The sequence below is a fragment of the Xenia sp. Carnegie-2017 genome, unplaced genomic scaffold (assembly GCF_021976095.1).
Source record: "Xenia sp. Carnegie-2017 unplaced genomic scaffold, XeniaSp_v1 HiC_scaffold_14, whole genome shotgun sequence".
NCBI classification, from domain to species: domain Eukaryota; kingdom Metazoa; phylum Cnidaria; class Anthozoa; order Malacalcyonacea; family Xeniidae; genus Xenia; species Xenia sp. Carnegie-2017.
In genome coordinates this window covers 1823829-1850441 of record NW_025813447.1, presented here as the reverse complement: position 1 = coordinate 1850441, position 26613 = coordinate 1823829, and the positions used below count along the sequence as shown (strand labels likewise).

Genomic DNA, 26613 nt, shown 5'->3' with positions numbered 1-26613 from the left:
ATGTATTCTATCCTAAGATAATATATGTCAACAATCTAAAACTGTTAGAAGAAAATCTTTGAGAGTTACTTTGATTTTCTCAGTAATTTCTCTATGGTCTCTACCGCTTTACGAATAACGTTTGTGCCATGAAAAATGTGAAGATATTAAAAAGCTTTTGTAAAAAAATTCAAAAGATTTTAACGTCATTAGATCCCGAGATATTGCTTCAGATGAATAGTCGTTTTGCTCCCATGTTTCATAAAAAGATATAAAACCGTTGCCTTCAAAATGTTGAAGGAATTTTACTTGTCACTACACTTAAGATTATGTTTGTCAATTTCAAATACTGGAGAAAGAAATTTTTGCAAGTTATTTCGATTCACTCGCAAACAGCGAGTCACTTATTCACTCGCAAACTTCTCGCACTCGAGAGTGACTCGCGAGTCACTCGCCCACTCGCCATTCGATACTCGCGAGTCATGTCGTGTTACTCGAGGTCGGTGCTGTATGTTACTCATTCTATTATCTTGTAAAACTGCTGTCCAGTGTGTTGCATGTTTGCAGGTCTATATGATATGACATTTATAATTTACCTTATCTGTGCATTTGTTAAAGTGTTGAATATTGTACTGTAGGTTAATCATTTACTGGTTATGCTGTCACAGATATCTTTCCATCAATGCCTTATCTTTTCTAACTATCAAGTAAGGTATGTATCTAACAAAAAACTACATGGTGCTCATTACCGTCACAATTTGTATGCTTGTTCTTAATTTTTATGTATAAATTTATTTCATAGAGCAAAGAATTTGAGTGAAACTTTAGCTAAAAATGGATTCCCTTCTACACATATTTCAGGTAGTGTTTGCTATGTAATTTATAAATCTTGGTCAGTTATCTTAGCTCAACTTGTCATTTAGGTTAATTTTCCTTATTTTGTTTTTCGTATTCATGAACACCAAGATGCTTTCTGGGTATTTTCTAATAAAAATATTTACCAAAGTAAATAACAAAGTAGGTCATGCCACTGTGTTTCAGAAACATGATGTTTTGTCATACTTTGGTTAGTGTTAGTTTATAAAACAAGTTTCGCCGCTTTTGTACTGGCTGGTCTGTTAATTCTCATCACTATGTTAATTTTCTTCTCTGTCATTGGATAAGCCAAGAATGAAATACAGTCATGTTTATTTTTTTATGTTTATTTTTTTGAGAAAGGTGGTCAAGGGCAAAATGAACGTCTTGATGCAATGAGGAAGTTGAAGGAGCTCAAATGTCGTATTTTGATATCAACAGATCTTGTAAGTGACGTTAACTGATTTCTATATTTTCTTGCTAGGATACTTGGACGACAGTTAAAGTAGAAATATTCTTAGTATTAAAGATAGCATCTGTATTCCATCTAGGGTAACTTTTCGATGTTATGATTACATTAGTATTAAAGATAGCATCTTGTATTACTTCCAAGAGTAACTCGTCAATGTTATGATAAATTTTATTAATAATAGCATCCAGTATACAGTGTTACAACGTCACTCGTTAATGTTATGATTAATATCAGAGGTAACATCTCGAGAGATTGTATCTTGAATTATAGTGTAGAGTGAATCTCCCATTGAATCTTCTCTACCATTATAAGTAGTACTGGTATTATTAGAATGATTTGTTTGATTTAAAATTATCTTTAAACAGGAGCATTAACATTCAAAAATTTATGTGGAAATTCATTTGTACTGCGATGATCCCCTCGTCGCAACATCTCTCCCCTCATCACAACATCTCTCCCCTCATAACAACTTTTATCCCCTCATCACAACATTTATCCCTTGATCAAAACATTTATCCCTTGTTCAATACATCTATCCATACTTTATCTTCTGTATCTATAGATGTCTCGTGGCATCGACGCTGAACGTGTGAACCTTGTGATTAACATGGATCTTCCACGTGACTCTGAGACATATTTACATAGAGTTGGGAGGGCTGGACGTTACGGTAGGTCACCATTTAAATTTTTTATAGATAGCCAATTACAACAATTTTCGCACAATCTGCGCGAAGTGCTGGTTCACTGTTCTAAAACTTCACACTAACGATGGGACTGTATTTTGAATATATAATTTTAACACTTCAATAAGATATTTACAGTGTTGTGCACGATTTTCCGTTCCAAGCGTTGGTTCTTCGCGATGCGGAATGATTAAATTTGACCTCGTTTAGATTACGGACAACCGTCAATCCTACAACTGCGTTTTCGAAATTTATTGCCTTCTGCAATACAACTCTAATTCATCAAATTTGTATGACCAGTTCATACACCAACAACTACAACTTTTCCGAACTCCCGAACCAACGCTTGCAAGCTATATTTATGTATAATTATTAGGATATAATTTTTGGGCGTTTGCATGACTTGCAATTACGCCATTCCGTTCATAGAGTACCTACATCCTACCGCAATGCCTACATCCTACCGCAATGCCACATTGGGTAGAAAAAGTGTTGCTAAGTATTTTGAATTTACGTACAGGATTTCCACTGAAACCACAGTTTAGTAACTATATACGTATTTTTCTAGTAATATATGACTTAACATTTTACAGTTTATATCATACGGTATATTCACACACTACACAACATAACATGACAATTTACAACAACAGTTGTCCATTATTTTTTTGACGAGGATGGCGTTGCTGAAAGTGGCGATTTTACATACTGTTAAAATATTTGCGGATAGTAGATCTCAAGGTAGAAAGATTTGAACATGGTTGGCTATTTTTACTTGCACAATGTCATGTTTCGATGTTGGACAATGATATTATTTTTTTGTTCACGACGTAACACGTTTTTACACAACAAGAAAAAAGACAAATGTTGATCAATACGTATAAAATGACGTCGATAAAATGACAAATAAGCTTATGGTTGTACTCTATGTACCCTTATATCAACCCATGCCACCAATCCATTCTACTTACATTCCTATAAAATCCATCGTTACCTACCTAACCTATCCGTCTATTAAAGAATAATTTGGTATCATGATGGCTCATCAGAAATACATTTGCCATTATCAAAGCCACATATCGTATGATAAGTCATCGAGTATGGGAACCAACTTCTCATCTATTTTTTCATAATTTTTAATGCGTACGTCAAACATCTTCCCAACAGAGGAAAAATTTCATTCATTATTGGGGATTATGTTTAGTTTTGAACGTTAAACAGGATCGTATGGCGTGGCCATAAATTTCGTAGCCGCAGGAAAAGAGGAATCAAGTTTGAAAGACATCGAAATTAAATGTGGAATAAACTTCGATCCTTTGCCAGGTAATGTTTATGTTTTAAAGAATAATATCATAGCATGATATGAATTTTTTATAATAATCTAAAATATATTTCCTTCCATATTTAGTATTTATATTATTAGTATTTAGAATTATTACTATCATTGTCATTATCATAATTATTATTAATATTTAGAAGATTTATCTGAGCTCATATGTGAAGATGCGTTTGCCGAATGTAGTTTGATGAAGACAAAAGGCGAGATACCTTCATTAACTTCTACGGCTGCTACAACCATAGTTGGAGAAGGGAAGGTGAAAGAAGATGATATCCTTTGCTGTGAAACTACAAACCTTGTTCATAATGGCGAAACGAGTTCCACAATGACAATGGAAAATTTAGTTGAAGGTTTGAATGAAGGAGCGAAGAATAAAATTCACGAAACTGTAGCTTTCACTGACATTGTTGTTGATAAAAGCTTGAAATGTGTTAACAATAATGAACAAAAGAAAAATGAAGAAAGTTTAACGGGAGTAATTGAAAATAATTCAGACAATAGCGAAAGTTCCACAACAAATCTTGAACTATGGCATATTAAAATTTTGGTAAAAGAAAACAAGAACATTTTACACATCTCAAGAATTCTGTCGTTGCTGACGTTTGTCGTCAAAAAAATAGACAGACTGTCGAGGATCCAGGAATTATGGGTAATGTGAAAAACAAAAAATTAACCAACATTTGCCGTATAAGATATTAACATATGTTTAAAAAAAAATGAATTTAATTTTGAAAGAATGTTATATGCAGTGTAATTTTGTTTGCAGTGGAGGAATCCATCCAGCTCATTAGTATACAGGTCAGTGGTCAATGTATCAATGTTCACTCAACAAATTTTGTAATAGAAAGTTTGAACGTTTTTAGGAAAAATGCACCGTAGAGTTATTGCACATCGTTTAAATGCAAAACGTCGCACAGCAGACGTGTTAATCAATGAGAAAGTCGATTTCTCAGGGTTAATTTTATCAAAAGATGTCCTCAAAGGGTTGAAAAGTGCTGGATTTGAAAGACCATCACCAATTCAACTGGAAGCTATTCCACTTGGTCGTTGTGGTGTAAGTGATGTGGATTGTATATAATGTTTTTTTTTCTGTTTCTTTGTTGACAACAGTTTCATACATTCAGCTAAATTTTGCCATGTGTCATGTGGGCAGTGTGTGTGCTACAAGTCTTAGCAACTTGGAAATGGCACTGCATTGATAGTTAGATTTCATTGATAATAGTCAACATATTCGAAACTTTTCCTTATTGAGCTTTTCATCAAACAATCCATTAAGATAACAGAAGTACTTTTAAACATCATTTCACCATCATTCAGTTCACCAATGTACATGTTTCAAAGGGTCACTGCCAAGCTTTGATGAAATTGCACACTTAGTAGTTTTGAATTGGATGGCTTCTTATAGCTCTTGGCGTTAAAGAAATGTAGTCTTAATGTAGGAAAAGCACTCACTATCAGAAAAGTAAAGTGAACTCAAAATTTTTAGTTTGATAGTTCATGCAAAGGTTTTCAATTAAAATGACTTTCCATTTAAGCATTGTAAAGTCTGTTGTGTAAAAAATTAAAAATTTAATAAAGACTTTCTTTATAGATTTGATTGCACAAGCAAAATCTGGCACAGGGAAAACATGTGTCTTTAGTGTGATTGCTTTGGAAAGCATCATTCTTACAATGATGTCAATACAAGTGTTGGTTCTTGTGCCGACTTGAGAGATAGCTGTTCAAATCAAGGATGTAATGAACTCTATTGGTCAACATATGCAAGAACATCTAATTGACAGCAAACTTTTGTCTACTTCTTCCATTCGATTGCTTATTCTTGATGAGGCTGATAAACTTTTGGAGGAAAACTTTCAAGATGAGATTAAGTAAGACCATTAAATATATGGATAAGTTGAATATCATTTTTTTCTTTCATCATATGAGGATTGAATCTTGTTTTTTACTTTGTAGTTGGATATTTTCAACACTTCCTGAAAGCAAGCAAGTGTTGGCTTTGTCTGCAACCTATCCATACTATCTTAGCGAGCATTTACAGAAATATATGAGAAATCCAACTTTTGTTTGTTTAAATGCCATGAACCCTGCACTAGAAGGTGAGTGTTGTAAGTCATATGTATAGTTTAAGTTTAGTGAAAATGAACATTTATATTGTATGTACTGACTTTTAAAAGTACATGAATATGTTTTTATGGATTCATCATTATTTTTGCACTATACCAAGTCATTCTCTCCCACATAAAACATTTGATGAAAAGGTTGGTAGTATTATTCATACCTAGTTGGCTATAGGCTCACACACACACATGCAAACACTGGACTGTTGGTCTAGACATATTATCTAAATCTTTATTCTGTATGTTACCACTCAATGTATGTTACTCATTCTATTAACTTGTGAAACTGCTGTCCAGTGTGTTACATGTTTGCAGGCTTATATGATATGTCATTTATAATTTACCTTAATCTGTGGATTTGTTAAAGTGTTGAATATTCCACTGTAGGTTAATCATTTACTGGTTATGTTGTCACAGATATCTTTCCATCAATTCCTTGTCTTTTCTAACTATCAAGTAAGGTACGTATCTAACAGAAAACTACATTGTGTTTATAGTTTAGCGCTTTTCTCCATTTCCTGAGTTTTTTTGTCGAGTGAAATGAGTATATGTTTTTACAATTATTTCTGAGTTTCACTACCTACTCGTAAATTCTTTTTCAAATTAAACGTTTTGTTGATTGGTAACCATGACATCTTTTATTGATTGGTAACCATGATTGGTTCATATCTTGACGATAATCATTTTTATGTTTATTCAATTCTTTCGCATAGCCATAACAATGTAAGCAGCAACCGCCATTCTGATAATTACTGTTTTCATTAAGTTTTTCCGTTCAATACGTCACGGTTATCAACGGAACGTTTGTGACTAAAAGCAAGCCAGACCGACGAATGTCTTATCATTAAAGTCAATAAAATGAATGATGGAAGTAAAGCCCAGTTTACACGAACAGTTTTCATGTGACACTAGAATACATTTTTCGAAAAACTGGTCGCGTTTCTGCCAATTTTCAATTTTCCCCTACATATTTGTTGTGCCTTTAGCAAGATCATTGAAAATTGCCGTTTTAATATTGTTATATTAATATTGCTACTAAACGAGGCTTAAATGTCTTAAATATTTATTGTGAGGTTTTAAAACTTGTTTGCTATTAATTATTGGCTTCGCAATTTCATAGCTATATGCATGTTATAATCCCTATAAAAAACTGATTTCAAAAGAATTTTATACAGCAAAACATGCTTATTTGAATATTACCCTCTTCCCAATTATTTTTAAATAATAGTGTGTGTTTTAGTAATACGTAGTGTAAGACCACTTTTAAAAGATATACTAAAGAGTTTAAGTTCAACAGTAAATACAATAACCACTGAATAACACGTTATTTGAAAGATAAAATAGTTTTCTTGTTTCCAATGGACAGCGGTATGCGGGCGGCGTGCAACTGACCCTACACCTTGGTAGTACCGTCTGCATTAGTTCCATGGAAAAGGTGTTCATCATAAGAAGCCTTCGTTTTCTCTGGTTTTCTTTTTTGAGTATTGAGTTCAATTTTTGGTTTCGATAAATGAACTTGTACGTTTCGACAAAGCTTTTCATTGACGTCACTTTTAACACATTTGCATAACGTCATTTCTGTCAATGTAACTTGCTGATTCAGTTTTTGACAATTTTTCGTAAATGCACCTCCGTTGTAAAACCATTAAACAATTTCTTGAAGAGGATCATAGACGCTGCATTATCATTATCGTGTAGTTGCTCGTATATTCTAACATATTTATCATAGTCTTGTTTACCTACTGCTTTCCCATCGACAGAAATACGAATAGCATTCCGTTGTACTTTATCTCGTAGCAATACCCAAATACGTTTTTCCTGGCTTTGCATGTAGTATAGCTCTTCCTCTCTAGCGTCATGAGATGTTCTAAGTTTGCGCGTAGAATTGAAGTTCAATTGTGGAAAACTTATACCTATTGCAAGTCTAGTGTTTCCATATTCTACCATGAGTATGCATGGATCACCTACGCTCCGTAGAGGTCCTGGAAGAACTACGTTTGATTTGAAGATGGAGTAATAATAAGTAGTAAGCCCAACACGAGGCGAATTTAACAATTCAACAACATGTGCGCGATAATCTTGATTTAAGATTCTATAACGAGGTTGTCTACCTGTTCTTCGTTGCTTTTGTGCCATCCTTAAAACATTCCTGTAGGAGCAGTTCACTAATATTGCGTATTCATAATTTACACCCTTGGGGTTTGTACCGTGACGTATTACTGCAGTTGCGTAGTAAGCTTTCGCTTTCGTATCGGGTGAAGTTTGATTGAGCAGCCACACGTTTAGATTTTGTTTGCCGGCATGCGGAATGTAATAACCATTCTGATTGATATCCATCAACATTCCTGGCGAATTTTTACCCCAAGTTAACCACCTGGAAGGCTGATTCAGGCCCAGTGGAATGTTGTATCCATTTGCTTTGATAAACATCATTTTATCCCCAGGAGTATTTTGAAACAGGGTTGTTTCAACATCATAAAGCTTCAGCCCTAAGCTTTTAGACCGTATGTCGCTTCCTAAACACACAACCAGATTTTCGTAGAAAAATACGGACTTCTTGAACCAAAATCTTGCAACTTCATCTTCATACGTAGGCCTCTCAAAATCCATTGTAAAAGCTCCATTCCTGTAACGACTAGTCCCTTGAAAATTGATTCCTCCACAAAGGCTTTTGGGATTGTAATATCGCGACTTTTTTGTTTTTAGTTGTCTTGCAGGCATGCGCAAACTGGTCGTACCTGGAAGTCTGTTCCAGTCCCAGCCGCGCTCAATATCATGTGCCTTTAATCCTTGATCAGTATTTACAATCAAAAGTTGTCCATAGCTTTGATAGCGGCCATATTTGTTTTGATCAACTGCTGATTCAGATCCCCACACGAAATTATTGAACCCTTTTACCGTTATGACCCAGACCTCGCGACGGTGGATGGACAAAGCGGCAAAGTTCTTTGCCCAATTTCCTTGTGGGGTGACTTCCGCCTGTATCCCGAGCTCTTTTGCACGCTTTTTCAATTCATACAAAATTGAAAGTGAACCAAGGGTGTGCATATAAGATGTCTTCCAAGAGCAACCTCTACCACGACCTAAATATCGTTGAACGTTGTCATCGCTCTCGTTTAGCAAGCGTAAAAATGCTCGAAGGCTTTCTTTATTTTGTGTATTTCTCAGAAATGGATTATCTTTGTGGTAGTCTAAAATCTGATGTGGATAGGCAACTACTTCACTGTATTTTCTTGGCCTATTTGATAAGATCATATTCACTAAGTATGGCTTGTACATGTTGCTAGACGATAATCTAACGTTTCGTTCTTGTTCTTGCTTCAAACGTAAATCGTGAAGATCCTCGGGGATTTTCTCCCACAATGCAGCATAAGCAAAGGCTGGTATTAAACAAATCAATTCTGGTTTAGCTGTCGTAGGCGATGCATTGGTGACTGTGTTTGGAATGACGTATTTTTCAGATAAGAGTCGCATAAAGTTGATTGCATTTCTTAAATTTTCACGACTTTGTGTTGATAGCTCGTATGTAGTTCCCCTGAGCAAATATACTACGTGTGCTGCCGTTAAAAGACCTGGCAATACGTAGTCGTTAGGATAAAAGGATTTGTGATGATATCCTGTAAAATCTGGTTTTATTGTGCCACCCAAAGCTGGATTTATCGTCAATGCGTTTTCGTACCAGGCTTTCAGCGCTTTCATGTCGTGCAACTTTTGCATTACTTCGTGGAGTGTCGTTTCTGGCATGACCAATACGCACATGAGACGATATAAAAACAACGTCCTTAATCGGTCAGCGGTCGTTCCAGTGAACTTAAAGGGCTTTTGGTACAATTCACCAAATTCCAGATACCATTTCATGATTTTTATAAGTAGTGGTAGCAATCCAGCTTTGTACAGCGGTTTCCTTAGCAAGAATATAGACGTCACAAAACCTTTACTGCTTCGATTCATTTCATGATCTAGAGATCCCAAGGCACTTCCTTCGTCCCATCCCTGATCTATTATGTACTCAAAGATTCTCAATATTCGTGAAAGTCTTTTTTCATTCATTTTCTTTAAAGCTGTGCTTAGTTTGTTCTCACTGAGTAAATGACCAAACATTTCAACGAATTTATTCATAAACTCCTCGTCGTCATAAGTTATCATTTTCAGTGTCGCTTTTTGTGTTTTTTGTTTCTTGTAAGTGGACATTGTTAATTTGATTGCTTTGTGAATTTCCTCTTTCCTTGTGGCAAAAAAATATTCAAACGAAAGCGGCAACAATATTTCTCGAAACACAAAACCAAACTTTATCTCCGTGGAGGATGCGGATAATTTACCAAACGCTGAGTTGTGTGAGAATAATCCGGGACCTTTAATGAAACCACGTGCATCTTTCGTGATATTTAATGCTAGCAAGTTTTTCCGTGCTCGTTTTATGCTTTTACGGATTCCCTTCCAACGCTTCTTGTATTTTCCAGTCAATTCAAAGGTTGACTTTCCTGGAACTACGTACCAGTCTCTTAGCCGTTTACTAATCAACCGAATTTCTTTTAGGCGATATAATTGATCATCGTTCAATTCAAGGTCGTTGAATACTTCAGTTTTTGATTTTACCTGACTCCAGTAATAAGTTTGTTGCCAAACACTAAATGGCATGTGCGTGCTTATGATTGGAGGAACGATACTGTCACGTGATTGCCGCATAAAGTTACTCCGTACAATGTGCAATAAGTCAAAATATAACACACCCACGTGTAGGTTGGGAGCCTGAAATTGAAGTCGGTATAATGGATGTAAGCGTTGCCCTCGCCGGCATTCTTGAAAGCTTACCCACACGGCACGCCAGCCTGTAAATTTCAAGGACATGGTAAAGATGCATTCGGGCTTTATAAATTTGTAAGTATAAACGTGCGGGTAAAACGATACGGTTATTTCTCCGGAAATAGTTTTCCGTTGATAAATCCAAACTTTCACTCCTCCTTTGAAAAGATGTCTTCCCTTGATAGGGTGATGAGATAAGTCCAGTGTAAGAATATCTCTTCGAGACCAAAACCATTTGAGTGCACGGTGATTATGCTTGTAAACGTCATCTGACGAAATCAATTTCGACGAAGGAGAAACTTTGAAATAAGGAAGACTCCGTTCATCTGTTGATACAATGGGATAAGTATGGGTTACCCAGGGGTTTGTTTATATGTATTGTATGGATGAATCTCTTCAACATACCGTATATTTCACCAGCAATAAGAATAACGAGAGTTGTCATCACAATGATGTGTTTCTGCTTCTTTCTGTACTTCATAACACACAGTATAAATGAATGAATGTTAATATTTTGTCAATGAAGACATTTGTTGATCTTTGCTATGGAAGTTACTGATTTTCGAGCTATAAGATTTACTTCGACATGGTAGTCTTGTGGTTATTTTGTGATTCCAACGACGATAGACTTATCACAAATTTACAGGTTTTCGTTTTAATGTTATTGAGATCATATCTTGTTATTTGATAACAGCCGTTTCCATTACTCTGCCGCAACTTGGCTGAAAAAATTACTTCATGTTGAGATAAACTGTCGACAATTGACTTTAAAGTGCGCACGTGGAAGCTATTACAGACAAAAAGTCTTTAATATCAATCTGATTGTTTGACTTTATTCATGACTATCTTTTACCATTGTGATAGTTGAATATTTGTTGGTTGTTGGTTAAATTTGCCTGTTGCAAGTTATCGTTATTATTTTAAAATGTATCAATGCTAATTAACATAATCTGCGTTTGCGGGTGGTGTCTATTTCTAACTCAAGATGATTGATGAGCACTTTGTGCATTTGAAATTGTGTTCCGATAAACATTTGTTAAAACAGTTAGTTTGACGATACTTTTTTGTGTATCCACACGCATTCATGAAATCGACATCTATTCATTCATATAATATTTAACTTTGAAGTGCCGCAGTATTTTTATCTGGGGTTTTCAGTTACAACTTTTTTTCTTAAAGCTTTCGTTCCACAAATTTACTGTGTAAAACAATACCATTTGAAATCGTTTTTCTGTTTTCAGAGTCGCTCACATCTGGGATTATCTGCGTATGTGAAGTGTCATTTTGACGTTTTGTATGGCCAAGTCGTCATTCTATGTTAAAATGAGTCTGAAATAAATCCCTGTTGAGCACGAGGTGAGAAAGGTCAATCTATAAATACAACCTTGATAATTAATGAGTCTTCGTATCCTTATAATGTACAAATAATTTTATTGCTTATACTATCAGGTAAGTTGCTTCATCAAATAGATATCGCATTCATTTGAAGTGACATGCGCAGTAACTCGATGTCTGTTGTGTGATGATTGCTTACCTTAATCTCTATTTATGTATATCTATTTATGATTCATGTTATGATCTTCAAACCTATTGAGTTCTTTGCTTGGCTTTCCACACATTTGTAATGGTAGCACACTAAGATAAACTGTGGGTGTCTCTCGTGTCAGACTGCACTAACTAAATCTGATGAAAACAAGTTTCATTTTAAAAAATATCTTTCGAAAATATTTCGGCTAAAAACCAAATAATTCATTTGCTGAAAATTTCTTGTCTAAAACTTTGCGTCGTAATAAATGATAGTAATGGTTTTCATAAAATAATTAAAGTTTTTTTACTGTCCTTTATAAATTTACGGTTTGCATTGTTGCCCAAGTATTAGATTGTGCACGGTAAACAGCACGATGTGAATAGTGCCTGTTTTGGGTGTTATCAATGGGAATGGGATCTTGTTATTTTAGTTCTGACGAAAAATACAAAGCAAAGATGGCTGTATGGCGATGTTAAATTTATTTTGAACACTATCACGAATAGTAAGCTGTACATACAGAACAAAGAAAATTTAGAACAAAAAATGTTAAAATATTGCTGTAGCAGAGCAAAAAATTACTGAAAAGCTTTGCATTGACTACTTTCCTATTTTAGAAAATTTTTGCCTATCAAACCAAAAAACTATATTTCGGCATTTGTGATTTTATTCAAGTAAACTACCCGTATCATGACGGTTGACATAAAATATGTAAGAAAATGTAGAATATTATTTGATACACTGGAAAAACAATTGCCACAGGCCAACTTCGTTTTTATTGACATCAGAAGTAATTCTCTACAGATGTTTGTGCTCATATCAAGACATTCAACTGAATCAAGATATGATTCACCATCATGGCCACCAACCGCAACAATAATATTTCCAATGATAACTGCTGAACATAAATACCTTCCATGATTAAGAGAAGGAAGCATTTTAGTTTGTCCTGTTTTTATATCATACATCAAAACTTCACGTAATCTTTCTTTTTTATCATTTAAACCTCCAATCAAGATTGCATTACCTTTATAACTTACTATACCCATATTTCGTATAGGATATGGAAGTGGAGCCAAGGTTTTACATTCCTTTTTCTTGAGATTGTATGAGTAAACAGTTTTTTTTGATATCTTTCAATTGCGCAGATGCTGCCCCACCAAATACCAAAACATCGTCGTCATTAATAAGCGAGCTATAGTAACATCTTGGTTCTGGTATTCGTGCCAGTAATTTCAGTGTATGTGGAGGATTTAGTTGAATGCTGTGGATTATATCAGAGGCTTGGTTATTTATAGTGCGTCCACCAATCATAATCACAATTTCATCATGATAAACAATACCATTTCCCCCACATTGTGTTGGCATCATGACATTAAATATTTTCCATTGTAGTTTCCATCCACATTCAAACTTTCCATATTTCCAAAGCTTTGGTTCCCATTGAAACCACAGCTGACGAATAATTCTCGACCGTGAACAAATGCAGCTGCTGCAGATCGTTTTTCTTTCATTTTTGGTTCCAGTTGCCAACAATTTGAATCCCAGTCGAAAGGCTCAACAGAATTTAGAGGATTTTCGCCATCAAAACCTCCTCAAACAAAAATCTTTATTTTTCCCGTTAGAAAATTGCATCGTTGTGTCGATTCTGCTGTAAGAAACGTCATTTCATTACGACTTAACCTCACTTGCTCTTCAACATGAGTCACCATTTCATTGCAAGCCAACTTCACTTTTTCTTCAACATGAGTCACCGTTTCAGTACGAGTCAAATTCACCCGCTCTTCAACATTCTTTACCCTGTCATCTTGACTCTTTTGAAACATTTCCAATCTTTTCGTTAACTCGTCGATTTCCTTCCTCATGAAACATAAATGAGATCTTCGATACTTAAATATGAGAATCATTTTACATTCTTCATAATCGATAAGACGGAACTCACATCGTTCCTGTTCATGTTCTTCAATCTCGTTTTTATTAAAGACTTCGTTACAACCTTTATTTCTACAAGGTGTAGGTGAATAACCACAGTTCTTCTCATGACGTTGAAGAAATTGAAGGTTCATAATTTCAGGACAACCACGGTTGGCATTCACACAGCGACTATCATGATCTTCTAACATTTCCCTAATGAACCTCGCGGTCTTTAATGTCTCCTTAGTGAGATGACATCGACATTTAGGGGGGATGTTAGATCTTTGCAAATATATTTCGATACAAGCACGACAGAAATAATGTTCGTTTGGACATTGAACAGGATCCTTAAATATTTTAAAACGTATAGGATATTCAAATCTTCGATGAACTTTATTGGTAAATCTCTCCAGTTCATATCCACCTTTCGAGTCATTTGTAGCCATTGTTGAAGACTTTTATAATTTACTGACCAAGTCTACATTGTATGTTCGTATTTCTATTTCATGAAATAATGTTTCCATTTTCTTTATGCATATCTTCCATCTTTTGATCGATTTTTGAATGTCTTTGACAAGATGACTTCCTCGGGTTTTTATTTTCTCAAAACATGTCTCGCTTTCTAAAACGATAGATGTCTACGATCCTTTATTTTATGTTTCGTCGTTAAAAGAAAATTGATGGATGATTTGTAGTAAGCTTACGACAAAACTGTTGTCTTGTTTTCAAGCTGTGATCTTTTGTACAATTTCATGCATGATTACGGCAGAGCGAAAATTCATTTGATACAGTTATGCAGAAAATTATACTTTAATGCTAATCATTTCTTGGTTGAAATAAATTCAGGCAAAACTGTTTCATAACATACCATATTATGACAGTTTTATGTTGTTGTTATTTAGCATATTTTAAGAAAGATGATTTGTTTACTCTGCTTTAATTTTATACAACAAAACAGTTTTAATTTGAAAGCTTAACGATAAACATTTTTTTGATGTTGATGCACAATTTATTTGATAAAGTTAACATTTTATCGTGAAATAAAAAAAACTTGGTATGCTTCTTGGGGCTACATGAAAGAAATGGTTGTTTTGATTTAAGTTGTAATCAAATCACTTTTAGCTTGCGATCTTTTGTACATTTAATGTATATTTTATTAATAATACAGTTTTCCATAACTGTGCATAAAATGTTTTTTAATCATTACCGAGGACAGGTATTCAAAGAAATCAGTTGTTACGGTTTTTAATGTTGGGTACGATCATGACCTAGGTAGCTATATCTGTGTACTTGTGTGACGACTATGACCTAGGTAGCTATATCTGTGTACATGTGTGACGATTATGACCTAGGTAGCTATATCTGTGTACATGTGTGACAATCATGACCTAGGTAGCTATATCTGTGTACATGTGTGACGATCATGACCTAGGTAGCTATATCTGTGTACATGTGTGATCATGACCTAGGTAGCTATATCTGTGTACATGTGTGACAATCATGACCTAGGTAGCTATATCTGTGTACATGTGTGACAATCATGACCTAGGTAGCTATATCTGTGTACTTGTGTGACGATCATGACCTTGGTAGATATATCTGTGTACTTGTGTGACGATCATGACCTAGGTAGCTATATCTGTGTACATGTGTGACGATCATGACCTAGGTAGCTATATCTTTGTACTTGTGTGACGACCATGACCTAGGTAGCTATATCTGTGTACTTGTGTGACAATCATGACGTAGGTAGCTATATCTGTGTACATGTGTGACAAACATGACCTAGGTAGCTATATCTGTGTACTTGTGTGAGGATCATGACCTAGGTAGATATATCTATGTACATGTGTGACGATCATGACCTATGTAGCTATATCTTTGTATTTGTGTGACGATCATGACCTATGTAGCTATATCTGTGTACATGTGTGATGATCATGACCTATGTAGCTATATCTTTGTACTTGTGTGACGATCATGACCTAGGTAGCTATATCTGTGTACTTGTGTGACAATCATGACCTAGGTAGCTATATCTGTGTACATGTGTGACGATCATGACCTAGGTAGCTATTTCTGTGTACATGTGTGACGATCATGACCTAGGTAGCTATATCTTTGTACATGTGTGACAATCATGACCTAGGTAGCTATATCTGTGTACATGTGTGACGATCATGACCTAGGTAGCTATTTCTGTGTACATGTGTGACGATCATGACCCAGGTAGCTATATCTTTGTACATGTGTGACAATCATGACCTAGGTAGCTATATCTGTGTACTTGTGTGACGATCATGACCTAGGTAGATATATCTGTGTACTTGTGTGACGATCATGACCTAGGTAGCTATATCTTTGTACTTGTGTGACGATCATGACCTAGGTAGCTATATCTGTGTACATGTGTGACGATTATGACCTAGGTAGCTATATCTGCGTACATGTGTGACAATCATGACCTAGGTAGCTATATCTGTGTACATGTGTGACAATCATGACCTAGGTAGCTATATCTGTGTACATGTGTGACGATCATGACCTAGGTAGCTATATCTGTGTACATGTGTGACAATCAAGACCTAGGTAGCTATATCTGTGTACATATGTGACAATCAAGACCTAGGTAGCTATATCTGTGTACATGTGTGACAATCATGACCTAGGTAGCTATATCTGTGTACATGTGTGACAATCATGACCTAGGTAGCTATATCTGTGTACATATGTGACAATCATGACCTAGGTAGCTATATCTGTGTACATGTGTGACAATCAAGACCTAGGTAGCTATATCTGTGTACATATGTGACAATCAAGACCTAGGTAGCTATATCTTTGTACATATGTGACAACAAAGACCTAGGTAGCTATATCTGTGTACATGTGTGACAATCATGACCTTGGTAGCTATGTCTGTGTACATGTGTGACAATCATGACCTAGGTAGCTATATCTGTGTACATGTGTGACAATCATGACCTAGGTAGCTATATCTGTGTACATGTGTGACAATCATGACCTAGGTAGCTATATCTGTGTACATGTGTGACAATCATGACCTAGGTAGCTATATCTGTGTACATATGTGACAATCAAGACCTAGGTAGCTATATCTTTGTACATGTGACAATAAAGACCTAGGTAGCTATATCTGTGTACATGTGTGACAATCATGACCTAGTAGCTATATCTGTGTACATGTGTGACAATCAATGGTAGCTATATCTGTGCTATATCTGTGTACATGTGTGACAATCATGACCTAGGTAGCTATATCTGTGTACATGTGTGACGATCATGACCTAGGTAGCTATATCTGTGTACTTATGTGACAATTATTAAGAATAATTAACATGCTGTTGCAAAATATGTTTTTAGAAACTTTAAGGTAATTATTTACATTGCATTGTAAGTTACGTACATGTTAACGGTTTATCAGTAATACAAATCTCATCATGAAAATTGACATTTCTTAAAATGGCTACGATAAAAGAGGTAGGCGCCCTATTCGAGCAAAAACGTACTTTAAACTACAGATTTAAGTTTGTAAAATGACTGTTTCATTTTACGACTGCAAAAAATTGTTTTAGTAAAACATAAAACATGTATGTTTTGGTAATGAAATTTTTAATATATTGGTGAAACAACTGCGGCAGGAAAACTTCGTTTGGTCGTCATAGGAGGTAGTTCTCTCCAAACGTTTGTACTCATATCAAGACATTCAACAGAATCAAGAAATGATTCACCATCATCTCCACCAACCACAACAATAATATTTCCAATGATAACTGCTGAACATCCTGCTCTTTTATGATTAAGTGAAGGAAGTATTTTAGTTTGTTCTGTTTTTACATCATACATCAAAACTTTATCTAGTCTTTCACCTTTATCATTTAAACCTCCAATCAAAATTACATTACCTTTATAACTGACTATACCCATGGCTTTTACAGGATATGGAAGTGGAGCCAAGGTTTTACATTCCTTTTTACTGAGACTGTATGAATAAACAGTGTTTTTGATATCTTTCAATTGTGCAGATGTTTCCCCACCAAATACTAAAACATCGTCGCCAATGAGAATTGAGCCATGGTAAAATCTTGGCTCTGGTATTCGCGCCAATAATTTTGTCGTATGTGGAGGATTTAGTTGAATACTGTAGATTGTATCAAAGACTTCGTTACTATTACATCCACCAATCATAATCACATTATCATTATGATAAATCATACTATGTCCATTACACTTTCTTGGTAACATGACATGAGATATTTTCCATTGCAATTTTCCATCCACATTTAAACTTTCAATATTTCCAAACTGTTGTTTCCCATTCCAACCACCACAGACAAATATTTCTCGATTATGAACAAATGCAGTTGCTCCAGATCGTTCTTCATTCATTTTTGGTACCTGTTGCCAACAATTTGAATCCCAGTTGAAAGACTCGACAGAATTCAAACGATGCATTCCATCTCTTCCTCCGCCAACAAAAATCTTTATTTTTCCCGTAAGAAAATTATATCTTTCTGTCGTTTCTGTTGTAAGAAACGTCATTTCATTATGACTTAATCTCATTTGCTCTTCAACATGAGTCACCATTTCATTACGATTCAACTTCATTTGCTTTTCAACATGAGTCACCATTTCATTACGATTCAACTTCATTTGCTTTTCAACATGAGTCACCATTTCATCACGATTCAACTTCATTTGCTCTTCAACACGATTTGCCGTTTCATCACGATTCAACTTCATTTGCTTTTCAAATATCTTTTGAAACATCTCCAATCTTTTGGTCAACTCGTTAATCTCTTTCCTCAAGAAACATGAATGAGATCGTCTGTATCTGAACACAAGCATCATTTTGCATTCTTCACAATCGATGAGACGGAACTCACATCGTTTCCTTTCGTGTTCTTCAATCTCGTTTTTATTAAGGACTTCGTCACAACCTTTATTTGTACAAGGTTTAGGTGAATAACCACAGTTCTTCTCATGACGTTCGAGAAATTGAAGCTTCATAATTTGAGGACAACCGCGCTTGGCATTCACACAGCGAATATCAAGATCTTCTAACATTTCGGTGACAATTCTAGGTATATCCTGCAATGTCTCCGACGTGATTTGACAGTTACATTGAGGACATTTATTAGAAGAAAGTAAACATCTTTCTATGCAAGAACGACAGAAATGATGCTGATTTGGACATTGAACAGGATCCTTAATTATTTTGAAACATATGGGACATTCAAATCTTGGATGAACTTTATCGAGAAATCTCTCTTGTTCATATCCACCATACGAGTCATTTGTAGCCATTGTTGAAGACTTTTATAATTTACTGACCAAGTCTACATTGTATGTTCGTATTTCTATTTAATGAAATAATGTTTTCATTTTCTATATGCATATCTTCCATCTTTTTATCGATTCTTGAATGACTTTGACAAGATGACCTCCTCGGGTTTTTATTTTCTCAAAACATGTCTTGCTTTCTAAAACGATAGATGTCTACGATTTTATGTTCTGCTATGGAAAGAAAATGGGTGGATGATTCAACACAAAGTTTTTGCCAAAGTTGTTTTCAAGCTGTGATCTTTTGTAAAGTTTGATGCATGATTTCGGCTGGACAATAGTTTATTATGATAAGTTCCTGCATAAAATTATACTTAAAGGATAATAATTGTTTCTTTATAATCAGTTGAGAGAAAATTGTTTCATATATTATCATAAACTTGTCAAGTTATTATGGCTTTATGATATTTTTTATTTAAGTTTATTGTTATTCAGTTATATTCATTTCTTTAATTGTACAATCGTCGCCAAATTTTTAGTAAATCAGTTCAAACTGTGATCTTTTCAACCGTTTAATGTATTCAACATTTTATCAAAGTAATAAAAGTTTATTTTACAATAATGTATCGAGAATGTTTAATTATTACCAAGAATTCGTGTTCAAAGAGTCTAATGTTTCGATGTTTTAAGTTGGGTGAAGACCGTGGGCTTGGGGTTGGGTCCAGTTGGGTCACACTTTCTCTGACTGTGTAAAATAGGTACGTTGTGCGTACAAAAATTGTTGATGATGTTACAAAACATGTTTTGGTTGTGGTAAAAATTTCCGTCCACGTATTTTATCCAAAACTGTCCTAAGAACTGAAGGATATTAGAAGTTTTTCGGTAAAAAAGTCAACGGGACGTCAATTTTTAATATCTCAAGGATTATGAAGACTTTATATAGTCACTTTACTGTTGTTAAAAAAAATAGTCGGTTGAAAAACATACATTCCAATATTACTAGTTCAGAAAATGAATTCTTTAATAAATACAAAAAATTAAGCCATCATTTGCCGTATAAGATATTAACATATGTTTAAAAAGGTATGAATTTAATTTTGTTTGCGTTGTAGGAACCCATCCAGCTAATTAGTAAACAGGTCAGTGGTCAATGTATCAATGTTCACTCAACAAATTTTCTAATAGAAACTTCGAACATTTTTAGGGAAAATGCACCGTAGAGTTATAGCACATCGTTTAAATGCAAAACGTCGCACAGCAGATGTCTTAATCAATGAGAAAGTCGATTTCTCAGGGTTAATTTTATCCAAAGATGTCCTCAATGGGTTGAAAAGTGCTGGATTTGAAAGACCATCCCCAATTCTACTGAAAGCTATTCCTATTGGTCGTTGTGGTGTAGGTGAGCAGATTGTATATAATGCTTGTTTTTCTGTAGGATGTTTCTTTGTTGACAACATTTTCATACATTCAGCTAAATTTTGCCATGTGTCATGTGGGCAGTGAGTTTGCTACAAGCCTTAGCAACTTGGAAATGGCACTGCATTGATAGTTAGATTTCATTGATAATAGTCAACATATTGGAAACTTTTCCTTATTGAGCTTTTCATCAAAAAATCCATTAAGATAACAGAATTACGTTTAAACATCATTTCACCATCATTCAGTTCACCAATGTACTTGTTACAAAGGGTTACCACCAAGCTTTGATGAAATTGCACACTTAGTAGTTTTGAATTGTATGGCTTCTTATAGCTTTTGGTGTTAAGGAAATGTAGTCTTAATGTAGGAAAACCACTCACTATTAGAAAAGTAAAGTGAACTCAAAATTTTTAGTTTGATAGTTCATGCAAAGGTTTTCAATTAAAATGACTTTCCATTTAAGCCTTGTAAAGTCTGTTGTCTAAAAAATTAAAAATTTAAAAAAGATTTTTTTATAGATTTGATTGCACAAGCCAAATCTGGCACAGGGAAAACATGTGTCTTTAGTGTGATTGCTTTGGAAAGCATCATTCTTACAATGATGTCAATACAAGTGTTGGTTCTTGTGCTGACTTGAGAGATAGCTGTTCAAATCAAGGATGTAATGAACTCTATTGGTCAACATATGCAAGGACTTCATGTAAATGTTTTTATTGGTGGTTTGTCTATTGAAGATGACAAGAACAAGTTGAAACTTTGTCAAATTGCTATTGGTACACCAGGTAGGTGGAGCAGTTGAATATTGATCAATTGCATATCATTTGGGAATGAATACGTATAGCTTTGGGCAGAAATATATATTATAATTTGAATGTCAGTGCCAAGCAAAGTACTATACAAACTTGTAGGATACATTTGTGAAATCAATTTTTCAATCATTCTTTAGGACTGGTGAAACATCTAATTGACAGCAAACTTTTGTGTACTTCCTCCATTCGATTGCTTATTCTTGATGAGGCTGATTAACTATTGGAGGAAAACTTTCAAGATCAGATCAAGTAAGACCATTAAATTTATACATTATTTGAATATCTTTGATTTTTTTCTTTAATAATATGAGGGTTGAAACTTGTTTTATACTTTGTAGTTGGATATTTTCAACACTTCCTGAAAGCAAGCAAGTGTTAGCTTTGTTTGCAACCTATCCAAACTATCTTAGCAAGCATTTACAGAAATATATGAGAAATCCAACTTTTGTTTGTTTAAATACTATGGACCCTGCACTAGAAGGTGAGTGTTGTAAGTCATATTTATAGTTTAAGTTTAGTGAAAATGAACATTTATATTGTATGTAATGACTTGTAAAAGTACATGAATATGTTTTTAGGGATTCATCATTATTTTTGCACAATACCAAGTCATTCTCTCCCACATAAAACATTTGATGAAAAGGTTGGTAGTATTGGTCATACCTAATTGGCTAAAGGCTTACACATGCATGCAAACACTGGACTGTTGGTCTAGACATATCATCTAAATCTTTATTCTGTATGTTATCACTCAATGTATGTTACTCATTCTATTAACTTGTGAAACTGCTGTCCAGTGTGTTGCATGTTTGCAGGCTTAATTTATATGACATTTATAATTTACTTTTTCTATGCATTTGTTAAAGTGTTGAATATTCTTCTGTAGGTTAATCATTTACTGGTTATGTTGTCACAGATATCTTTCCATCAATGCCTTATCTTTTCTAACTATCAAGTAAGGTACGTATCTAACAAAAAACTACATTGTGTTCATTGCTGTCACAATTTGTATGGTGGTTCTTAATTTTTATGTATAAATTTATTTCATAGAGCAAAGAATTTGAGTGAAACTTTGGCTAAAAATGGATTTCCTTCTACACATATTTCAGGTTGTGTTTGCTATGTAATTTGTAGATCTTAGTTAATTATCTTTGTTCAGTTTCTTTAGGGTAATTTTCCTTATTTTGTTTTTTGTATTCATGAACACCAAGATGCTTTCTGGGTATTTTCTAATAAAAGTATTTACTAAAGTAAATTACCAAGTAGAGAGGTCATGCCACTGTGTTTTAGAAACATGATGTTTTGTCATACTTTGGTTAGTGTTAGTTTATAAAACAAGTTTCTCCGCTTTTGTACTGGCTGGTCTGTTAATTATTATCATTATGTTAATGTTGTTCTCTGTCATTGGATAAACGAAGAATGAAATACAGTCATGTTTATTTTTTTATGTTTATATTTTTGAGAAAGGTGGTCAAGGCCAAAATGAACGTCTTGATGCAATTAGGAAGTTGAAGGAGTTCAAATGTCGTATTTTGATATCAACAGATCTTGTAAGTGACGTTAACTGATTTCTATATTTTCTTGTTTGGATACTTGGACATCAGTTATAGTAGAAATATTCTTCATTTTAAAGAAATCATCTGTATTCCATCTAGGGTAACTTTTCAATGTTGTTATTACATTAGTATTAAAGATAGCATTTTGTATTACTAAAAAGCGCAACTTGTCAATATTGTGATACGGAAGCATAATGTACAACAACCAAGGGGTACCTCGTTAATATTTTGATTTATATTAAAGATAGCATCTTGTATTATTTCCAAAAAAGTAACTCGTCAATGTTGTGATAAATTTTATTAATGATAGCATCCAGTATACCGTGTTACAACGTCACTCGTTAATGTTATGATTAATATCAGAGGTAACATCCCGAGAGATTGTATCTTGAATTATAGTGTAGAGTGAATCTCCCATTGAATCTTCTCTACCATTATAAGTAATTATAAGTAGTACTGGTATTATTAGAATGATTTGTTTGATTTAAAATTATCTTTAAACAGGAGCATTAACATTCAAAAATTTATGTGGAAATTCATTTGTACTGAGATGATCTCTTCGTTGCACCATCTCTCCCCTCATCACATCACAACATATATCCCTTGATCAAAACATCTATCCATACTTTATCTTCTGTATCTATAGATGTCTCGTGGCATCGATGCTGAACGTGTGAACCTTGTGATTAACATGGATCTTCCACGTGACTCTGAGACATATTTACATAGAGTTGGGAGGGCTGGACGTTACGGTAGGTCACCATTTAAATTATTTATAGATAGCTAATTGCAACAGTCGTCCATTATTTTTTTGACGAGGATGGCGTTACTGAAAATGGCGATTTTACATACTGCTAAAATATTTGCGTATAGTAGATCTCAAAGTAGAAAGATTTGAACATGGTTGGCTATTTTTACTTGCACAATGTCATGTTTCGATGTTTGACAATGATATTATTTTTTTGTTCACGACGTAACACGTTTTTACACAACAAGAAAAAAGACAAATGTTGATCAATACGTATAAAATGACGTCGATAAAATGACAAATAAGCTTATGCTTGTACCTTATGTATCCTTATATCAACCCATGCCACCAATCCATTCTACTTACATTCCTATAAAATCCATCGTTACCTACCTAACCCATCCGTCTATTAAAGAATAATTTGTTATCATGATGGCTCATCAGAAATACATTTGCAATTATCAAAGCCATGTATCGTATGATAAGCCTTCGGTTATGGGAACCAACTTCTCATCTATTTTTTCATACTTTTTAATGCGTACGTCAAACATCTTCCCAACAGAGGAAAAATTTCATTCATTATTGGGGATTATGTTTAGTTTTGAACGTTAAACAGGATCGTATGGCGTGGCCATAAATTTCGTGGCCGCAGGAAAAGAGGAATCAAGTTTGAAAGACATCGAAATTAAATGTGGAATAAACTTCGATCCTTTGCCAGGTAATGTTTATGTTTTAAAGAATAATATCATAGCATGATATGAATTTTTATAATAATCTAAAATATATTTGCTTCCACATTTAGTATTTATATTATTAGTATTTAGAATTATTACTATCATTGTCATTATCATAATTATTATTAATATTTAGAAGATTTATCTGAGCTCATATGTGAAGATGCGTTTGCCGAATGTAGTTTGATGAAGTCAAAAGGCGAGATACCTTCATTAACTTCTACGGCTGCTACAACCATAGTTGGAGAAGGGAAGGTGAAAGAAGATGATGTCCTTTGCTGTGAAACTACAAACCTTGTTCATAATGGCGAAACGAGTTCCACAATGACGAAAGAAAATTTAGTTGAAGGTTTGAATGGAGGAGCGAAGAATAAAATTCACGAGATTGTAGCTTTCACTGACATTGTTGTTGATAAAAGTTTTAAATGTGTTAACAATAATGAACAAAAGAAAAATGAAGAAAGTTTAACGGGAGTAATTGAAAATAATTCAGACAATAGCGAAAGTTCCACAACGGAAATCTTGAACTATGGCATTATTAAAGATGATGAGTTGGCTGAAAACAAGAACATTTACACATCTCAAGCTTCTGTCGTTGCTGACGTTTGTCGTCAAGGAAACGGACAGACTGTCGAGGATCCAGGAATTATGGGTAATGTGAAAAAATTTGTTGACGTTAAGAGTGAAAATGTTGCTGTTGAAAATCAGGAAGCTACGACATCCAAAGTGAACAGTGTAGAAGGAAAAGAAATCAAAAGTCAACACAACATTGAAACAATATACGATACAGAAAACAAACTAAATAACTTTAAAAGTGCTATGATTTATCCTTCAACGTCACAAGTCATCTTTCATAAACAATGGGGTAATGGATTTTTTACTGAGAAAAACAAATTGGATGAATGTAAGATGTCGGAATCCTCCGTTTGTGATGATTGTGTATTATTAAGCCAAAATTGCGACTGGCGTGAAGAGTCACGTGATTCTTGTGAAGAGTCATGTGATTCTACTGAAGAGTTATGTGATTCTACTGAAGAATCATGTGATTCTACTGAAGAGTCTTGTGATTTGAGTGAAGAGTCAAGTAGTGCGTGTGAAGAGTCGTATGAATCGTATGAAAATTTGCGTGGTTCGTGTGAAGTAGCACACGATTTGTGTGTAAAGCTGCGCGATTTGCGTGAAAAATCGAGAGATTTGCACGCGCATATCTCATGCAGGTATTTTGATGATATGTTTGTAAAACATTTAAACGATCATGCAAACACAGTCCTTCATAAAGATTTAGAAAATGAAAAACTATTATCCTGTTTGGCAAAGAGAACAAGCTTGCTCGATGAGGTTAATGAATTTGGTTCAACAGAATTCGTCTCTGGTTATGAGAGAGAAGATGTTGAAATGAGAACTTCTGCTCCACAAGAATGTGTTGGTGCACAGTCCTGCAATTTAGAAACTAATAAAACAAATACGACAGTCAATTCCACCGATTCCCGCAACGTATGGAACCATGGCATGGAAGCCATGTTTTATGGTGCCACCACTGATGACGTCACAGCCTACATGGCGCAGTTGCCCGTTGATTGGACAAACATGTGGTATAGAGCCTACGATAAACAAACCAATCACATAATGAAATACACGAAGTTTTATCATGAAAGTTATTGATGAGAGATATCTGGTATTTTAATCGGCTAAAATACCTACTCTGTTCTTAGTAGGTTCCGTGAGGATTTTGTATGGATGAAGATGGAAAAATTAAATTTATATTTATGTTACTTAAATATAACATGAATGTCAAATGAACTTGCTTGCCATTACGTCATTGACGAAGTGAAAACGAAGTCAGTAATGTTGTGTCCCCCCCTGTTGCTGTGTGTGATGCTGGCTGTGACAAGTCACAAGATGTTGTTTCACTTTTATTGAAAGATTTTCAAGAAAAAGTCATATTTGCGTATTGTTGTTTGTGTCACAATTTTAGAAAATAATTATAAGATAGCTAAACAAAAGAATATATTCATTATGTACATCAATTTATACTTATATATCGACAAACTACAAAAAAGAATCAAATGACGATTTTATTTTAAATGAAATCGGAATCAACTCCAGCAAACAGTATACAAAATATTTGAGAATAATATTGAACTTCTAAGCAGGATTGTTTTAAAGTAATACTTGGGAGCATTAAAAAGAACCTGTCTTTTTTCTTCAATAATCTTGTTTTAGCTTTATCTACATTTTAGTATAAAAGTCTTCATTTTACATTTACGTTGTATCTTGTTAAAGATAAAGTTCTTTCATTTGACTTATTTCGTACGATAGAATTGAGTTCGCACCATTCTTAGTTTATTTTGAAATT

At 34.4% G+C, this 26613-nt stretch overlaps 2 protein-coding genes and 3 long non-coding RNA genes across 5 annotated transcripts; 4 read left to right on the top strand and 1 right to left on the bottom strand.

The window, feature by feature from the left end:
- Positions 1-624: 624 nt before the first annotated feature.
- On the top strand, positions 625-1258 carry LOC124435490. The gene is made up of 3 exons (XR_006945046.1): positions 625-691; positions 782-840; positions 1198-1258. It is a non-coding gene; the product is annotated as an uncharacterized LOC124435490 (long non-coding RNA).
- A 415-nt stretch (positions 1259-1673) lies between these two features.
- LOC124434189 (probable ATP-dependent RNA helicase DDX20) lies at positions 1674-3986 on the top strand. The gene is made up of 3 exons (XM_046984068.1): positions 1674-1974; positions 3211-3312; positions 3466-3986. Exons 1-3 carry the CDS (start codon positions 1869-1871, stop codon positions 3984-3986), a joined length of 729 nt encoding a protein of 242 aa, XP_046840024.1. The 5' UTR covers positions 1674-1868.
- A 1100-nt stretch (positions 3987-5086) lies between these two features.
- LOC124434187 (probable ATP-dependent RNA helicase ddx10) lies at positions 5087-26559 on the top strand. The gene is made up of 9 exons (XM_046984067.1): positions 5087-5196; positions 5282-5424; positions 21798-21862; positions 22106-22179; positions 22270-22328; positions 22687-22769; positions 23422-23527; positions 24140-24241; positions 24394-26559. Exons 1-9 carry the CDS (start codon positions 5087-5089, stop codon positions 25917-25919), a joined length of 2268 nt encoding a protein of 755 aa, XP_046840023.1. The 3' UTR covers positions 25920-26559.
- On the bottom strand, positions 14867-15495 carry LOC124435487. The gene is made up of 2 exons (XR_006945041.1): positions 15313-15495; positions 14867-14955 (listed from the first exon to the last, which is right to left on the bottom strand). It is a non-coding gene; the product is annotated as an uncharacterized LOC124435487 (long non-coding RNA).
- Positions 20111-21192, top strand: LOC124435486. Its single transcript, XR_006945040.1, has 3 exons — positions 20111-20130; positions 20196-20390; positions 20929-21192. It is a non-coding gene; the product is annotated as an uncharacterized LOC124435486 (long non-coding RNA).
- Positions 26560-26613: the final 54 nt, after the last annotated feature.

Bases quoted from the DNA above. Each gene is read 5' to 3' on its own strand.
- LOC124434187 (XM_046984067.1), top strand. From the start codon at position 5,087: ATGCAAGAACATCTAATTGACAGCAAACTTTTGTCTACTTCTTCCATT. The intron at 21,863-22,105 runs GTTGGTAGTATT...ATTCTTCTGTAG, and splicing joins ATAAAACATTTGATGAAAAG to GTTAATCATTTACTGGTTAT. The intron at 23,528-24,139 runs GTAGGTCACCAT...AACGTTAAACAG, and splicing joins TGGGAGGGCTGGACGTTACG to GATCGTATGGCGTGGCCATA.
- LOC124434189 (XM_046984068.1), top strand. From the start codon at position 1,869: ATGTCTCGTGGCATCGACGCTGAACGTGTGAACCTTGTGATTAACATG. The intron at 1,975-3,210 runs GTAGGTCACCAT...AACGTTAAACAG, and splicing joins TGGGAGGGCTGGACGTTACG to GATCGTATGGCGTGGCCATA. The intron at 3,313-3,465 runs GTAATGTTTATG...ATTAATATTTAG, and splicing joins AAACTTCGATCCTTTGCCAG to AAGATTTATCTGAGCTCATA.